Source organism: Aethalodelphis obliquidens, unplaced genomic scaffold, assembly GCF_003676395.1.
Source record: "Aethalodelphis obliquidens isolate GAN/ISIS:26980383/991018 unplaced genomic scaffold, ASM367639v1 scaffold34, whole genome shotgun sequence".
Classification (NCBI taxonomy): Eukaryota; Metazoa; Chordata; class Mammalia; order Artiodactyla; family Delphinidae; genus Aethalodelphis; species Aethalodelphis obliquidens.
The window spans coordinates 7,927,031-7,940,416 of NW_020837978.1; the positions used below are offsets into that span (position 1 = coordinate 7,927,031).

At 46.2% G+C, this 13,386-nt stretch overlaps 2 protein-coding genes across 2 annotated transcripts in view; one reads left to right on the forward strand and one right to left on the reverse strand.

Moving 5' to 3' along the window:
- SYCP2L (synaptonemal complex protein 2 like) overlaps positions 1–13,386 on the forward strand; it is a 166,364-nt gene that overhangs the window by 83,887 nt on the left and 69,091 nt on the right. The gene's annotated exons all lie outside the window — the stretch shown is intronic.
- On the reverse strand, positions 132–9,654 carry GCM2 (GCM transcription factor 2). Its single transcript, XM_027128361.1, has 4 exons — positions 8,681–9,654; positions 4,029–4,526; positions 3,279–3,404; positions 132–2,258 (listed from the first exon to the last, which is right to left on the reverse strand). The coding sequence occupies exons 1-4, from the start codon at positions 8,768–8,770 to the stop codon at positions 1,317–1,319; spliced, it is 1,656 nt and encodes a 551-aa protein (XP_026984162.1). The 5' UTR covers positions 8,771–9,654; the 3' UTR covers positions 132–1,316.

The window sequence follows — 13,386 nt, forward strand, 5'->3', positions numbered from 1 at the left end:
CCACTCCATTCTCAAAAATTTATTTACATAGTTTGTTTTTATTTGAAAACTGAATATTTTCACTAAGCACTGGGAGCTGTGCAAAAGGGGTGTGTGTGTGTGTGTGTGTGTGTGTGTGTGTGTGTGTGTGTGTGCATGTGTGCGCACTGTTTCGGAGAGGATTTCCGTTATCAGCATAGCAAATAGTTTTTTCTAAAAGTACAAAACTTAAATAAACTAATATGTTTAATCTATTATAACAACTGTTTCCCAGGTTATAATATGAACATTTTTTCCTATTTTTGTTTTGAAATAACTCAAGCATCAGCTACATTATTTTTAAATGTCTTCATTATGTTTAATTGAATAACATTATCAATTACATTTATGAGGAGTAACAAAGGAACAGTAAAGCTAAATTTGAATAAAACATCTCTATTCTAATTTTGAAACCTAACTGGAGAAAATGTATATTATAGTACAATAAAAATGAATCAAATACGTATCATCAGTGTTAGGCTGTCTCTGTTAGGAAAACATTCATCAGTGTTAAGAAAAGGTGTTCAGCTGATACTGGAAAACAAAATTCTCTTAAAAACAACTGCACTTTATCATTGCAACACGGTAGATTTCTTAAAAAGAAATATATAGATATATACTTTGCAGGTAAAATGATCAAAATTACTTCCTGAAGTTATTTTAACAGGTTTTAAATGCTAAGTAAAATCTTAGGAAATGACTCAGGAGATAAGATTGTAAAGATTTCTTCCCGAGGCTATTTTGACAACCCCTAAGGGCCGAAGAGAGATTTGTGAAATTCCTTAATATGATCCAGTGGGGAAAGGCTTGGGGTGAGAGCCAGGATTCTTGACTTCTACTCCAGCTAACAAACTAAATGGACTTACTTAGCTCGTTAACTTTCATGCTTATTTGTTCATTTGGAACAGTCTCATTGCAGACCTAATTCTATGTACTGTAGTGGGTTTGAAAATGCCATGCAGGGACTTCCCTGGTGGTCCAGTGGTTAGGACTCCGCGCTTCCACTGCAGGGGGCCCGGGTTCGATCCCTGGTCTGGGAACTAAGGTCCCACAAGCCGAGTGGCATGGCAAAAAAAAAAAAAAAGTAAAATACCGTGTAAGATTTCTCTAGATTATCTAAACATTTCCAACCTATAATTTACTCCGCTGATAATTGGTTTTACTATTATCTATATACATATATAATATATATATTTCTTTGCATGCTAAATGAATCTCCCAACTTAAGAGAGAGTTGCCATGTCATGTTCTACCGCCTGCATGGAGACCAATATTATGCTGTGCCCCAGGACTGTTGTTCAAAAGTCCTCATGGTCATAGCTAAAGAACGGACTGATTCTCTCTGAATAACCAATTGTAGACCCCGGTCCAGATGGACACACATCCCATGTCTCTGCTCCGTCTGTCCAGGAGGGTGCTGAGTCTTGAGGAAAAGGCAAAGTGTGTCTGATGGTCCGGCAATCTCCAGGAATTTTCAAAGGAAGTGATGCTGTTGGAGAGGCTGCCATGGCGACTGTAGCTGGAAGGTCCAAGTCTTCCAGATAGATGGACATTTGGGTGTTTTCAGAATCATAGTTACAGCCAGAAAGGCTCGTAACTTCCCGCACATTGTCACAGCATTTCAGAGCAGGGGGCTGGTAGGCCTGGTAGGACACTTTGGTGGTGGTGGTGATTACTGTCTGCAGGGCTGGAGCAGATGGCGGGGCCGTCGTGAGGTACCTGGAGGGAAGCTCTGGGTTGTAATAAGGGCGAGCGGCCGCGGCCTGGAACTGTCCATGGTCAGTGCTCTCCCCAAGGTCAGCTTTTCCAAGAGCTGGTTTCCAGCCAGGCTGTTTACTGGTGAAATCAAAGCTTCTCTCAAAGCTGCCGTAGGAGTTGATATTGTATTGCAGTGCATTCAGATGAGCCCAGTCCGTGTCATCAGGAATACTGCTGGCATCTTTATAAAGGGTGGGATAATACGGGCCTGAATTCGTGTAACCAGGGCCTGCCAATTCATAGCTGCAGGGTGGCCTAGGCAAAAAGATTCTTGGGTTTGGATATTTCTGAAAGGGTGGTACTATATCTCCTTGAAAGGCAGCTAGGTCACAGGTAGCTTTGTAAGCATCCGAGTTTGGAAGGGAAAAGCAAGGCTGCCCTGGAACAGGGAAGCCAGTGTCAGGAATTATATCAAACTCCTCTGGGTTCTCCAGGGAAGGTATGTTGCTGAAATGGCCACCGTTATCTTGATTCTCTCCTGCCTAAAGAAATGACACAAATTTTTATTTGTAAATAAAGATGTAAATTGCGTGGACACCCTCACCTGTAACGGTCGTCAACCGACCAAATAACAAGCTTTCGGTTGGCGGGCTGTGTGTTAGGAGCTCAGAAACATGATCTGAGCGCATGGTCCGGGAACTTCACAGCTTGAGCTCAGGCTTGGATTCCACGCTGCTGAATTAGGAGGGCCCGTGGTAGCCAGGCAGGGTGGGTCTGAGTGGCAGATGGTCTGTTCTCCCTATACTATGTGCATAACAGCAGAGGCTCAGGAGCCTGACGCAGACCTGGGTTCAAATCCTGACTGTCCCTCACGCACTGAACAAGTTACTTAACCTCTCTGAGCCTCAGATTCCTCACTTAAAAATGGGGCTTAAAGAGGGAGGAGATATGGGGCTATATGTATACTAACACACCATTGTAAAGCAGTTATACTCCCATAAAGGTGTTAAAAAATGGGGCTTAATAACAGTAATTTCTTCTTAAGGCTTTTGTGACCAATTCACGTGTAAGACTTAAACCCTATGTGCGTGGCACATAGAAAGTGCTCAGACAAGGCCAGTGTCTCTTATCCTCCAACTAATATTCTGCCTCCTTGGCATACTGTGGTTGAACAGCCAAACTGGATCAAGTTGTCCAAAGAAATTTTATCTGTTCTATGTAAATAATGAAAAGGACCCTCTCAAAGATGCACCGTTCAGTCATTGATATGCACCTGTTTCTTTCTGTATGACCATGCGATAATTGCCCTTGTATTAGGGTGTCAGCTCACATGCTCACTCTATCATTAACTGTAGAGATATTCTGCTTTTTTATCAAGAAGAAGAAGGAATTAGAAACCCTATTCAAAATGTTGATTCAATGACATTGTTAGAGGTATATAATTTTCACATAAAATGAAACCTTTTAAATTAAGGTATGGCATTCATATTTTACATAATTCTCAGTGCATTTTGTGATGACAGTGAACACAGACCACAAGTGTAATGTCAGCTCCCTATTACCTCGGGTTCTCGAATTCTCTTTTTCTGGGGTTGGTAAAAAGAAGCCATTTGTCTCTTGATAGCACTTCTTCGAGCTTCTGTCTCTGATTTACTCTCTGGTCTTGGGTGATCATGAACTCCCTTGGCCTGCATTAATAAGGAGATGAATCACATTATTCCTCTGAGGGGAGCTGGCAACACTGGTCAAAAATTGAGTGTGCCTTTCCCAGTGCCCCAAGTTGTTTGTTTTTTCCAAGAGACAGGGAAAAAGATTCTTTTTTTTTTTTTTTTGCGGTACGCGGGCCTCTCACTGCTGTGGCCTTTCCTGTTGCGGAGCACAGGCTCCGGACGCGCAGGCTCAGCAGCCATGGCTCACAGGTGGCACGTGGGATCCTCCTGGACTGGGGCACGAACCCACATCCCCTGCATCGGCAGGCGGACTCTCAACCACTGCGCCACCAGGGAAGCCCGGAAAAAAATTCTTGAACAAATAAAACTGCACCAATAATAGACATCTTAAAAGATGACCTAACAGTCCTTTTGCCATATGAAAACAACTATAAGTAGGTTCACCCTCTCCCCCTTAGAGAGCACACAGTAGCTGAACGAATTCCTAGGGGCCTGGTAAGGCCCTGGGAACCCCAGCACCTATTTCTGGCCACCAGAGCTGTATCTGGTTTGGTCCAGGGCTCCTGAGATACATGGCAGGTGGTTTGGTCCCTGTGACATGATGAGAATGTCCATCACAAACTGTGGTGTCCCCCCACCTACCTGAAAAAATATTGCGTTGCCATCAAGCCGCCAAAAGTTGGTTACAGGGTACCCGCTGTGTCCTCGACAGGGGATCAACTCCAAAGCAGCATGACAGTTGGGGCATGCCTTCTCTGCAAAGCCAGAGGTGAGAAATAGTAATAACAGCCTGACCCCAGACCCTCCGGAAGGAAGGAAGGGGAAATTCGCTGGGAATAGGGAACTCACGACCACAAGGCCACCCCGTTCCCAGTCCCATAGCTCACTCTGCTGCTTCAGCCTGGCTTTGTCGCAGATGGCAGGCCGCAGCTGCAGACGGGAGCCGTCGGGCAGGGCGCAGTCCCGCGCGCACACTACCACGCCCAGGCATGACTTCTTGAGGATGTGGCCGTTGTGGTTGTTAGTGTTCCGCATGGCCCAGCCGCTCAGATGGCGTTGCGCCTTCTTCTCGCCACTGCGGTAGATGAGGCGCACGTAGCCGTCCGGCCACTCGCAGAAGCGGTCGAAGTGGTCTGGCTCCTGGGAAGGCGCCCAGAAGGACGGGTAGTCAAGTTCATCAAGCCCAAACCAGAGACAGCACGGCTTTAATCTTCCCCAAGCACATTAGGATAAAACTGGGTCTTTTTAATTCCAGAAACTGTGCTCTTACAAAATGTCACTCATCCTGTGTATGCCCTTCTGACAACTGGCTATAAATTGATGCTTACATAGTGCTTATATTCTAAAAGCTGTACATGTATTCGTTCATCTAGCCTTCATACTGCATACAGACAATAGGTACTATTATTATCCCCATTTAATAGAATAGTAAATGGAGACCAGAGAGCTTCATTGACTTGCCCAAGGTCACACAGCTAGTAAGACTTGGCTCTAGGATTTGAGCCCTCACAGTTTGACCCCAGAGTCTATTCTCCTTACCACTATGTTATACCACTTCTCGGTGTATTTAAATGTTACAGATATTTTCTAGTTAATCAGTAAAGCACCAGGGCAAAAAGTGATTGGAAGGTTCTATCGCTGACATACAGGTGAGCCTGTAAATATCTTTACTTCCATCCAGTGCTTTTTCTTCAAAAGCTCTTGGCTTGATACCCAGCACAACATCAGAGAGACATGAACAGTTTCCCAAATTAGCCCTCCAGGTTTACAAGGGTGTTATGATGGCAGCCTAACCATAAGGTAAACCCAAGCATTTGGTGGAGCCTGCTAAGCTAACCTCTTCCCAGAGCAATATGGACTGTCATTCTACTACACAGAGAACTGCATGGCTAAAATAATGGTATATGTAAAATACTGAGCACTGCTTTACCGTTCACATTTGGTGGTCCTTTGTCCACATTATGCATTATTTATACTGCAATATGGTTCTTGTACAAACTAGGGACCATGGGCCGAATCCAGCCTGCCACTTGTTTTAGTACAGCCCACAAACTAAGAATGATTTTTATATTTTATAATGGTTGGGGGGAAAATCAAAAGAACTACAATTTTGTGACACACGAAAAGCATATGAAATTCAAACTTCGGTATCCATAAATAAAGTTGTAACGGGACATGGCCAGGTACATTCGTCTATGTAGGGTCTGTGGCTGTTTTCTCACTACAGTGCAGAGCTGAGTATTTGGGACAGAGACAGTATGGCCCATAAAACCACATTATGCAGTATCTACAATCCTCACAACAACTTTGCCTCTTAGGCATCCTTCCTCTTATTTAATAGATAAGGAAGTTAGATGGATAACCTTCTCCAGTGGCAGAGCTGGGATTTAAAAAGAAGATCTGTGGCAGCCGGGCCCCACTGACCTTCCTGGTATGATAGAGGCTCAGAAAACTATTATTACAGTAATAAGCCATGTACACCTTCTCTCCCTTCCCCCAGCCCAGGATAATTAGATCCAACATCTGCAAAGCAAAAGTATTCTTAGTTGGACAATTCAGACTTGTGTACCATGTTAGTATTGTACATTCTAACAGTAATAGGTAAATGGGCAATTTTGTTTCCAAAACCGCAGAGATGTTGTTGATATCGTTATTATTACTAATAGGCATTATTTATCTTTTCTCAGAAATATAATTGACATAAGTCAATACATTAACTTAAGGTACATCACAAATGAAATATATAATGATGTGCTAGCAACTCTAAGTTTACGCTAAATGCTATATCTTTGTGTTTAAAGTGAATATTTCAATTTAAGGACCTTAGTAACAAATAGACAGTTTTCCAGAAGAGAATATTTTGTTCGCACTCCCCTGCAAGGGTACAGACTAGACCCCCACTACCAAAGTAGTGCCACTGAAAATGAAGACACAGAGACTGCATTTTAAAATCAAAACAAGAATGGAGGACTCCTAGATTGGGTTTCATTTGCTCTAATGTCTTGGTGCAGGGGAGCACATGGGGTCACATACAGACAAGCGTGCACACACCGAACATGACAGTAGATCTGGACGACAATTTAAGATTGTTATCTAATTCCACGGCTTGATGACAGGTGAGCAACCTGAGACTAAGGCAAATTCAGGAACTGTCTCAAGGTCATACAGCTAGTTTCGCTCTTCCTCCTTTGGTTTGTCAGAGCAGGGCTAGGATCCTCTTTCTGCAGTTCTCTTTCCATAGCCCAGTGCACCTGCCTCTTTTGAGATGTCACGCGCGCACACACACACACACACACACACTTTCTCTCTGTTTAAGGACCAATCTCCCAGAGGAAAAATGATTCACATTTACATGGGAAGTCCAGAATAATACTCATGAGAGGAACCATCCTTCCCTTATTTGGATGTGGCTCATTTCTAAAATGCAAGATTAGATTTTTTTTTCCTATGAAGATGTATGCGGACAGAAGTCAGTGAGAATGAGATGCCCTTGCTGTACTGTGGTCCACTTTCACAAAAATGGCACAGTGCGGCTCTAAAGTAGGCAGACTTGAAAATAAACAAACTTACTGCAAATACGTACATCCCCCAAAGTACTGATCTCTTTGAGAGGCTAGACAACCTTGCTAATGAACTGTTATATGCGGCACGTAGTAGGTGCTGAATAAAGGCCAAGTCTCTTACCCCTATACCACAGCACTGCCAGGAATCCGCCTTTGCGAATGCTTCCCAGGTCGCTCCTAACTCCCCCTCCACCTATACACCCAGGACTTTAAAGTCACTTTGCAGTTTTTCCCCAAACCAGTATGACCAATTATAACTGCCCAGCTCATTCCCTGTACTAGACTCCAAACCCCTTCGTTCTGTTAAAACAAAACAAAATAAAACAAATTCACCCTAAACGGATGATGGTGATTTCCTTGTCATTAGAGAAGTAATCTCAGAAGTTGCGTCCAAAAGCCGGATTCCAGGGGCTCTCCGGGCGCCTGTGCCCTGGTTGGCATGACTAGAGAGGCCCCCCAGGAGCCGCGCTTCATCCAGGCAGCCGGGGCAGGCATCTAATGGCCCAAGTCCTGCTGTTTAATAAGAGTCGGGTCACCGAGATTTACGGTCCTATCTCACAGTTTTGCTGCGTGAGAAGCACTGATGTCTACATTAGCCAAGATTCTCCCCTACCTTTCTCGTGATGGCAAAGAATGGATAAGGAGAGACTCAGCGGATTATGGAGAACAGTATGGAGGTTCCTTAAAAAACTACAAATAGAACTACCATATGACCCAGCAATCCCACTACTGGGCATATACCCTGAGAAAACCAAAATTCAAAAAGAGTCATGTACCAACATGTTCATTGCAGCTCTATTTAACAATAGCCCGGAGATGGAAACAACCTAAGTGCCCATCATCGGATGAATGGATAAAGATGATGTGGCACATATATACAGTGGAATATTACTCAGCCATAAAAATAAACGAAATTGAGCTATTTGTAATGAGGTGGATAGACCTAGAGTCTGTCATACAGAGTGAAGTAAGTCAGAAAGAGAAAGACAAATACCATATGCTAACACACACACACACACACATATATATATGTGTATATATATATATATATAACACATATATATGGAATTTAAGAAAAAAATGTCATGAAGAACCCAGGGGTAAGACAGGAATAAAGACACAGACCTACTGGAGAACGGACTTGAGGATATGGGGAGGGGGAAGGGTGAGCTGTGACAAAGCGAGAGAGAGGCATGGACATATATACACTACCAAACGTAAGGTAGATAGCTAGTGGGAAGCAGCCACATAGCACAAGGGAGATCAGCTCGGTGCTTTGTGACCACCCGGAGGGGTGGGATAGGGAGGGTGGGAGGGAGGGAGACGCAAGAGGGAAGAGATATGGGAACATATGTATATGTATAGCTGATTCACTTTGTTATAAAGCAGAAACTAACACACCGTTGTAAAGCAATTATACCCCAATAAAGATGTTAAAAAAAAAAAAAAAGAAAGTGAAGGACGAGGTGTCCGGTTCCCGCCAGATGACCTGGAGCTTGGAGCCTGATTGACAGTTCCTGTTGCTTTCGGCGTGTTTTCTAACAAGCGCGAGGTAAGAGCTGGGAGAAGGCACATCTCTGAACCCAGCTCTGCCATTTGTGGAGTCCTTGTACACTGGAGGACTCTCAGGGGTGTGTGTTTGGGGGTGGAGGTGAGGTCTGTCCACAGTCTCTGCAAGGACATCCCTCCTCTTTGGATGGACAGCGCCGCGCGCGCGGGGGTTTCACGCACCCGAGGCATCTGCGGGTCGTTGATGTCCCAGCTGAGCTTCATCCCGTGGGAACACGCACCGTCCGCCTGCTGCCCCGCCTCCGCCGGCATCTGGCCCTCCTCGCTGGCGCTCTCCACCCAGGATCCTGAAAGACAGAAGAAAAACAAACCAACCCAGAGGTGCCCAAGGTGAGTCTCCCCCTGTCTTAGGGGAAAGTGGAGAGAGACAGAGACAGAGAGACTGATTTCGAAATCCAGAAGCGGCGAACAAGGGTTAAGGACTCGGGCGGAGCCATGTCCTTGGCCGCGGTGCTGAAAGGTCTCCCGTCGGAGCGCAGCGCGGGCGCCAGGCAGCTGCCCACACGTTTATACGGATACACCCCGTCCCTCCCCGTCCCGCCCCTCTCCGCCTTTCCTCGCTCACGCGCCAGCTCCCACGCTCCGGGCACTAGCAGGGCCTGTCATCCCCTCCCGGGCAGAACTGGGACCGGAGGGGGAGGTTGACCTGAGCCCTTGGGGTGACGGGAGACTGAAGCCAAGGTGGGCCAGGGCGGGGGGGAGGTTGGAGTGTCTCATGTAAGTTGAAAATCAGTTTTGTTTCCCTAACCGCGCCCCGCCTCTGGGATTTCGGATTGGATCTAGAGGGAGGCTTTCCAGACAGAGCCTTTCCAGCAAAGTCCCGAGAGACAATACTCCATTGCCTGGCAGCCCGGGCACCGCCTGTAAGAGCCTCGGCTGCCGCGCGCCCTAGCCTGAGTAGATGAGCGCAAGCCAGCTGGCTTTGGGCCGACCCTTTTCGGAGATTTTGTTGTAGCTGGTGCGCGTGGTCTGGAATCTGTGCTCATCCTCGGGGGGAGGTGGGGGGAGGAGGGACGTCCGAGGGAGTGCCGAAGGTCCCCGTGTGGTCGTCGGCCCAGGAGGCCGCCTGCTCCCGGGGGCTGCGGGGAGACCTGGCCCTGTGGGAAGAGAGTCCTGGAAAGCGAACCCGGAGAAGGTTGGGGAGATGAGCTAGGGGGAGGCGGAGGGGGAGGAAGGGGCTGAGTTCTGCCCCCAAACCCGTAGTTCTCTCTGCCGCCTCGGCTACTTCTGAGCCTGTTTCCTTATCTGTTTGAAAGAGGCTTTGGGGCTCAGTGAGTTCTCAATCGCCATCCACCTGAAACGACCCTTAAAAAAAATAGTCTTCATCGGTATTGTCGTGAAAATACCACGACAAAATTCTATTTACACCCCTTCCGTCTGCGGAGGCTTTCTGGAGACTGGAGGAACCAGGTGAGAGCGTAGAGCGCCGTGGGCTCACCAGGGCTGAGCCCAGGCCTTCTTCACCTGTGCCTCCGTTTCATTAGGGTGATTGGAAGCGCCCAATACAAGAAACCGATTGAAGTGACTTAAGTCGCTCTTTAGCCGCTCCGGGCAGCAAGGGAAGGTGGGTTTCCGGAGTTTATTCCTTGCGCCCTTGTTCTGCGGGCTACACGCTCCAGTTCCCAGCCGTAGCCAGGGAGAAGCCGGCCTCTAAAGGCGGATCATTGTTAGAGGAGGATGCTCGCAACCTACATCCCGGCAAATCCCGAGACCTGCGGGCCCTAGACTCAGCACCGCCGAGCGCGCACCAAGGGCGCGGACTGATGCTTCTTGGGAGCCGGCCTGGAGGGCGCCCAGGCCAGCGCCCGTCGCAGGATTACAGCCTCTTCTTCTGGCGAAAGGCGGGAAAAGCAGATGCGCCCTTACAACCCCAGGAAGCGAACCTCGTCCACGCTCCGGTCCTCTTAACCTGCCTGGTCGGGGGCACAGTCAGGCTTGTTAGAAAAGTCAACCCGATAGTGAAGTTCGACTCCGAGCCGCCGACCGGCAGAGAACTCCCGAGACGGGAAAGGCCAGATTTGGGTAATTACACGAATTTTCTTCTTTCTCTGGTTTCAAGCTGGGATTTCTCCCCACCCTTCCCCCACCCCCAAGCAGAAGCGCAAAGTTCTCAAACAAGAAAGTGACTAGTTCATCCCCCAGCCTCTTCCCACCCCCTCGTCCCCAAAGTTCTCTTTGGTAGTGTCGGTCAGCGTTTCTGGTTAAAATCACTCTCACAGAGTTGCCGCGGAGGTCTGGGAGGAAAGGAGGAAACGCGTTCACTCTTTACCTACTAGTTGCGTCCACAAACTTTCATCATATTAACCGCATACCGGCCCGGCAGCCCCTGTTATTCAGTTGCTTTTTTGCGTTGTTTTGTTTTTCAAAGGTTAAAATTACTGACACTTCTCTATTTATTTATTTACAAATTGACATTTCTTTGTGAATTTTAAGATAATGTACTCTGTAAAATGTTCTTTACATAACTTCAAAAACTAGCTTAAAATTATTTCTGAGAATTCATAGAAACTAATTTCTGGTCTTATTGTAAACATTGTTAAGACTATTTCTTGTCTCTGTAACTTTGGAATATTTCTAGAGAGTCCTTACCCTTCAAAAATATAAATAAGTACAATTTTTTTAAAAGTTAACGCTAAATCAATTAATCAAATACTTTTTTTCCTAATTAGATTCCGGTGGCCAAAGAAATGTCATTGTCTCCACCATATTTAGTTTGAGCAGAATTAGAATACGTATTCCAAGTTGCCCTAAAATTATGTCTGGGTAAAACATGTTAGTAAAAGAAGCTAATCAAAGTGAAAATATAACAAAATATAATAAATAAATGGTGTTGTCTGTGGTGTTATCTTTAATTTCTCCTGAATTTTTGACTGTGTTAACAACCACATAGTTTGAAAGGTTGTATGTTTTCCCCAAAGTCTGAAAATAATTGATTAAAACTTTTAAACTAATATTAAGAAAACTTTAATTTTGTTTTATATTATATTCTTATTGTATTACCTGTTTTATTCTCTAAAATAGTGTGCTTTTAAACTGTATTTTGATTATTTGTTATCCTTCAATTTTTCCTGCACTAATATTTGCATTGATGCAGAACACTTTATATTCACAGCTGGCTCTTCCTTGGCTAGTATTTTGAAATAGTAAAAGTCCATTAATACAAAAGCAAAGGAAAAGGGCTTTGAATTTCCTTGGTTTAGATTAAAATTGGTAAATTAATGTAAGTATATTTACGTCATATTTGCCAGGAAATGGATATGATGAGTTTTGAAATAAGTATGTATTGTTTTGAATGGACTGAAGGTACAAGGCAGAGATTCTGGTTATATTTTGTTTTGGTTTGATGTAAACAAATATCTTCTGTAAGCCTCATGACACGAAATACCCATAGCATCTACTTATAACACGAGTTGATTTTTTACAAGGAATGTTTGGATTTGAGCCGTCTTGTCTGCTTGCTTGCTTTTTAAAAGAAAACTCCAGTCCAACTTACTTTTGCCACCCTGTTCACATAACAGACAACTAACCTATCAGCCTAAACGGGGCCATAAGTACACATTCTTGTTGGGTTAAAGGAAGTGAGCAGAAAACAAGCAGACTGGATGAAAATGTTTGTTTTTATTTTATTTTGACTGAGCACACCGGGGTATGTATTAAAACAAAACAACAAAACACTTCTTTTGTGATATTAGGAATAAGCTCACAATTTCGGAGACTAATCTGGTTCCTATGGGGAAAGTTCGATTTCGGTCTATAGCAGTATCAATGGATCACAACCAGCTCTACCAGCCGTTAAAGGTGGAGAGAAAACAGCCGGCTTCCGCACAGGGGACGCCTATCAGCGTAGAATTTCTCCGACAGGTTTACGTCCTTTAAGTAATCGCTTTTCCTAAGGTGCTTGTGCGTGCGCCCAGGTGGCCTGACATTGATTGCCAGTTAACTCGCGAGCTTTTCTCGCTTCTCAAACACGGGACTCTGGTAGATTTTCAGGGGCGGGTTTATTAATTAGAGTTCCGGGGAAGCTTGGCGTCCGGGAGCCGTGGGCTCCCCGTGCTCTCGCCGCAGCGCATCCTCGCCCGCTCGGGCCTCGGACGGCGGAAGCGCGGGGGCTGAGAGCGGCGCAGCGGCGGGGCGCGTCCTGGTCCGGGTGTGCGCCCCGGGGCGGGTGCGCGGCGGCCTGTCGGGAGCCTCGGGATGCAGGAGGTGAGTGACCTCGAGCGGAGGCGGGCACCCGTCGAGCCCCGGCCTTCTCTCCGCCGTTCTAGGCGGGCGCCAGGGAGCGCGTCCGTCGGCCTCTGGGCTCGGAGCCTCGCTTGCTCGCCCAGAGACCCGGCGCCGGCTACAATCCCCGGCCGCCGCCGTGGGAAGAGCTCTTCGGGGGCCCTTGGGGCGCTTCACGTCCTCAGGTTTGCTTGGAGTTTATTGGCAGCTTTCTGTGGGTGCATGAAGCAGGGTAGAAACGTGTGGTCCCTCGCTAGTAAAGCGTTCGGAGAAGGGGGAACTGAAATATTGATGTTTGAAGGCGACGAGATGATTCTTTTTTAAGTTGCTCGGGATGTTTTCCCAGCCCCTTTTCTCCCTCGCTGAGTAGAAAGTGCAATGACGTTAACCCACTCGGGGCCCCAGATCTACCCCAAGTGCTGGGACCCGCCGCCCAGGGATTGGGGTCGCGGGCTGGGAGGTGGATTGGTACCGTTAGTGATTCTACTTTTCAGCATTCACTTTACTGAATACACTGCTGGTGGGGAAAAAAAACAAGTATGGATTTTGGTGTTTGAATTCATCCTGTTTTTCATATTTGTAATGATGATATTGTAAAATATGCTGACATTTAAGGATTGTGGTCAAGTACATATAGGACCGTTAGC

Bases quoted from the DNA above. Each gene is read 5' to 3' on its own strand.
- GCM2 (XM_027128361.1), bottom strand. From the start codon at position 8,770: ATGCCGGCGGAGGCGGGGCAGCAGGCGGACGGTGCGTGTTCCCACGGG. The intron at 3,405-4,028 runs GTAGGTGGGGGG...TTATTAATGCAG, and splicing joins GCAACGCAATATTTTTTCAG to GCCAAGGGAGTTCATGATCA. The intron at 2,259-3,278 runs GTAATAGGGAGC...TCATTTCTTTAG, and splicing joins AGAGAATTCGAGAACCCGAG to GCAGGAGAGAATCAAGATAA.